The 5,122-nt window shown below is 37.3% G+C and overlaps 1 protein-coding gene across 6 annotated transcripts in view; it reads left to right on the top strand.

Moving 5' to 3' along the window:
- cdkl5 (cyclin dependent kinase like 5) overlaps positions 1-5,122 on the top strand; it is a 35,816-nt gene that overhangs the window by 5,439 nt on the left and 25,255 nt on the right. For all 6 annotated transcript variants that reach the window (XM_008404506.2, XM_008404507.2, XM_008404509.2 and 3 more), the window contains exons 2-3: positions 422-784; positions 3,306-3,340. In XM_008404506.2, coding sequence (XP_008402728.1) covers positions 748-784; positions 3,306-3,340 — 72 coding nt within the window. In that variant the 5' untranslated portion in view covers positions 422-747. The remainder of the gene's footprint in view (positions 1-421; positions 785-3,305; positions 3,341-5,122) is intronic.

Here is a 5,122-nt window from a genome sequence, read left to right as displayed (position 1 = left end):
TGGATGGATGGATGGATGGATGGATGGATGGATGGATGGATGGATGGATGGATGGATGGATGGATGGATGGATGGATGGATGGATGGATGGATATTCTGCACAGCAAATTAGAAATAATTCATGCATTAAGAAGTGAAACGAGTTTAATAATCCAACCCTCTAGAGAAATTGAATCAGGAGAAGACCTACTTTTAGAGTGCATTAGCCTTAACATCACTGCTACTCTGCGATCAGGAATTGTTGCATAAGAAAGGTGATATGAGGTAGATTATGTGTCAAAGTCACGCCTTTACTCTATGTGCCTCGTATTTTCATGTGCGTGGTTTACTCCACCGACTGTGCGAAGCGTTATGAATTAGAGATTGGAGTGATCTCCAGGCAAAGTATTCAAACACTTCTCTTGTTTGTTTTCTCTTCCAGATTCCCTCCCCCATGTGGAGTTTTGGATAAAGGCACAGGAGCGACACAAAGATATGAAGTAAAAGGACATTTAGAAGAACTCCAGTCAGATACTTTAACACAAGGAAACTGACATTTAGAGGACGTTAAGTAGTGTGTGCTGTGGAAAAAGCAGGGGCTGTGAAAAGAGGAGGAGCAAAGATGGCTTGTTGTCAGAGGCCTGCCGCGTTTCTCCGGGAGTCTGCAGCTGACCCGATCAGCTGCTGGTCCAAGCAGGAGTGTCCCTGTTAAAGTCTGAGCAGCGCATCATTTCACCTGGTGGAGGAGACCCCGCTCTGTGTGATGTGATGAATAAGTTTGAAGTCCTTGGCATTGTGGGAGAAGGTGGGTGGTTTCACACAGCAGATTAAATGGTGTTGTTAACCTCCAGCTCTAATGCTGATGATCTGCACCACTCGGGACGCTGATGTGTCATGCTGCGTGTTTTTCATGAGCGTTTTAGTGTTTTTGCTCTATTCATAACTTTTATCGTATATATGCTCCACATTTTGCATCTGAGGAGCTTTTCAGTTTTATACCAGGCAGATTCTGAGCAAGTATTTATTTATTTTTTTGTGCTGAGAAATATGCAGAAGCCTGTGGGATGTGCAGACATCAGAAGGAAAATGTTGTAGCTGTAGATGAAAGTCATCTACAGCTTGTAGATGATATGTCAAAATTTTACCAATGCAAACAAATGCAACAAGCCTTAACCCTGATTCTTTTTTTTTTCCAGCTGGTTTAACCCCTTTACAAAAAGGTTTGATCTGAGTGTCATCAGACAAAAGCACAATGACAATGAAAGCACTAATATGATTTTACCAAACTCCAAATTTGGTAAGGTGGAACAAAAAGTATTTTCCCCTTGCATCGCTCAGAAACTGTCAGTGGGGTTTAACAGAAGCTACTCATGGACCTCAACTTAAAAAAAAAAAGCTTAAAATGCTTCTGTTACATTAATTTTGATCAAATTTTGCCAATAAAATAGATTGAATGACTATAAACTAATTTCTTAATATGAGAGCATCCTAATCATTGAAAGACATACTAAATTAAAAGTTAAATTTAAAAAAAAGTTCATTGTGGTATTATGGCTCAACAATGGAAGCGACATTTATTTTATTAATACTTCCTAATTGCATTTGCTTGCATCTTCTCAAACCTCTTCTCGTTTTGATACGAGGAGTGAAAAAAATCCACCACATCTCTTGCCGGTGCTCCACATAAGAAGTCCTCCAGCAGCCTACAGGGCATGTTCCACCCACTTCCAGCTTGGCAAGAAATGTTGAGTTTCACAGGCGCTACCTCAAACCGCACTTTAAAAAGCTATGCTCTTGTCAAACATAGAAAAGAAAATGATATATTAATATCTCTCTCTGGGATGTATTAAATTATACTTGAGAAAATTACAAGTATTAGCAGTTAACAGACTGCAAGAGAATGTGGGAGAAACAGATTAAAACTGATTAAATGTATCATAACTCCTTTGAGTTTAACATCTGGTGTGACCTGATTTTGTGTTAATGTGCAAAAGAAAAAAAATTGTTTGCAGTAAATCATTTGTTTTTTTTATTTTTATTTGGTTTCATGTTTCTTTGATTTTGATTCATTTTGTGTTAAAATCCAATGTACAACAAGACAGCTATTCATTTTTATTATAATACATTGTTACTGTTCTTTGAAACACAGTGTGTGCTTTGGGTTGCTGGTTTGCTTCATGAACAGTGCTGCCAAGTTATTATAAGCAACTTTTGGCTTGTTTTTTTCTTCTTCACTAAAGTCACTTGCAAGTTGAATGGGTTGCATTATTTTGGGCTTGTTTTTTAATGCTAAGTTGCCTGACTACCTTTCTGAAGAAAAGATTATATCAAGCTCCCCACAATAAAGCAAAACACTGCTGTGTTATACACAAGTATATGTTGTAAAACTATTTTTTAAATATCTTTTGGATTTGTGTGGTCACTAATTTGTGGAACTGGTTGCTTGATTCTCTCACAAGATCTACTGTTCTTGACCCACTTTGACTGTTTGTTTTGAAACTTTGCATCTGCAGTAAAACAGTCCAAACCATGATATAATCACCAGCATGATAGAAAAAAAGAGACATATGCTGAAATTAGATGGGATTTTTTTTATTTCTTTCTTTTTAAATATGATTTAGCTTTTTTTCTCTTCAAGCAAAAAACATTTGTTCTGGCCTTCTGTATTCATTCCAGGCATGACACCTTCACATGCCCTCTGATGTGTACATGTAAGACTTAAGGCAAGGTTTTTGCTCACCACAGATAAATTTGCTCTTCTGTTGGACACGGGATAGTTGTGTGAAAGCTGCACCGACTAAAGCAAAAGCAGCAACCTGGAAAGAGTCAGACGCTCCACCTAGTCATGAAAGCTGATGACTTCCTACAGATCCAGATCCAGAGATACAGAGTGGTTCATTTTGAAAGAACCACCCTGTATCTCTGATTCTCAATCCCACGGAAATGATAAAAAATATTTATTTTTTACACCCCAGCCTGGCACAACTACAGTCACTGCCCTGTACAAGTCTGGGGATCTCAGGTTTAAAGGACTGATCTGATGTATAAATTTAACAATACCTAGCTATACGGACATAGTCCAAATGCCTTAACAATGACACAATGCAACAGGGTGACATCTGGGTCAAGATTTCACAAAGATCCAGGCGTTAAACTTTGTTTGTTGTGTGGGAGAGAACGTTTACCTCCTCCTCACTACCTGATCTTTAATGCTCTGTTCTTTAAAGACGTCTTTATGTAAGATTACAAGCCAAACATAATATCAGAGTAGCATCATAAGTGCATGTTATTGATCTTTGTTTTGTCCCCCCCTTTGTTTCTGCCAGGTGCATATGGAGTGGTGCTTAAGTGCAGACACAAGGTAAGGATTTCCTGATCTTGCTATCATTCGTAAGAGATGTCTTACTGGTGTTTCGTTTTTTTTTTTGTTTGTTTGTTTGTTTTAGGATAAAATCAAATTCCCATACAGGTTAAAAGAAAATTTATCGGAGAAGAAGAACATGTTGACTTGGTTTTGTTCAGTTTTAAGGCTGATTATCAATGATCCTCAGCATCAACATGAAGGGAGGCCATATAAACAATCTTTGTGTTCGTTTGCGGTCTTCACAGTTAGGCTTCAGACTTTGTGTGGTGGAATAGGTAGACTGTTTTAAGTATTAAAAATAATCAATTCCTCTTGTTATTTCCAGGCTTTGTGTGTGCAATTTTCCCTGACTATCTCTCAAAACAGCAATGTTTATGTCGAGTGCATTGGATAGACGGCTTATGTTTCCGAAGAAAGGATCGCTGCATTTAAAATATTTAAAGCTTTAAAACCTGTTAGAGCAAATCAGTGGCAAAAACACGAGACGCGGTCTATGTGTAAAACATTTATACACACTCTGAATATTTCATATGCACAACTGAACAGAAAGGAATTGGGTTAATGGCAGATTTCTGCTAATATGACAACCACCTGTTTTGATGGCTTCATTAACTTACAGATGTTGACTAAGATTTTAATCTGACCAATAGCTGCTGTTGCTGCGCATTTCTGAATCACGGAACGCCCGTGCAGTCCTTCTTGCATCTTATTTGTGCTTTACACGTAATTTTATAATTCTCTTACCAATGCAGTGTGAAAAAGTGATTTTTTTTTTATAACTGCTAGATAAAATATGACACTGTGAACTCATAAAACAGATTGCTCCACTCTGTTGAATAATCATATTAAAGGTTAAAATGAGAGGTTTTTCATATTGGGGATGAATCATTGAGTTTGTGTTTGATGACAGATTTGTGTTACTCTACGTCCTTCGGATTATTCTACTTGTACGTTTAAATCATTTAACTTTGCCACAGGCTTTGCATTAGTATGACACAATCTACTATACATAGCGTTGAACATGAACTGTATCGCCAGTGTTTTAACAGATGGTATTATATGTTTACAGAATGTAAAGCCTCCTGAGGTTAGAGTGTGTTTTGTGATATTTTTAGTTAAAATGACCAGGTCTTGGTCAGTCAGAGCTGGTAATATTCAGGTATACAGCTGAGGCAAATACATAATAGTGTATGTACATAATGACCTTTTGCTGATTTTCATTCTCTAATTTGTGCACAGAAAACTGAATTGTTACAAGTCAGTACTGACAAACTGAACCAAATTTATTAATTTAGAAACACATCATTTTTAAAACCTAGAGCACAAAATTATGTGAAGAGCAATGCAATTCTTGCTGCAACATTCAAGTGAACTCGAAACTGAAGATATCCTCTAACAAAAAAAATCCCATGAAGTTCACATGTGACCACATGGGACTTTTTTGTAAGTATCTGAACAACAAATGCGTTTTACTGGAAACTTTGAGCCCCTGTCATTAGGTCCCGGATTGTTTTGTGGTTTGATTCTAGTTTTTAGGATATTCTGTGTTCCTCGGTCTCTTCCTTTGATAAGATCAGTCTTGTTTCTGTTTTACTTTAGTAGAGGTGCTTTCTTTGTGATTCTAGTTTATAGTTATTCTTTATAACTGCAAATTGTAAAGCTTCTTATGTTTCTCATGTCTACTCATTTATTTCCTAGTCCACTGTGCACTCTTCCTCACCCCCTGTGCCACTTTCTCTATCTCTTTCTCTCTCTCTCTCTCTCTCTCTCTCTCCCTCT

This window comes from Poecilia reticulata, linkage group LG3 (genome assembly GCF_000633615.1).
Source record: "Poecilia reticulata strain Guanapo linkage group LG3, Guppy_female_1.0+MT, whole genome shotgun sequence".
NCBI lineage: Eukaryota > Metazoa > Chordata > Actinopteri > Cyprinodontiformes > Poeciliidae > Poecilia > Poecilia reticulata.
This window is presented reverse-complemented; position numbering and strand designations above follow the sequence as displayed.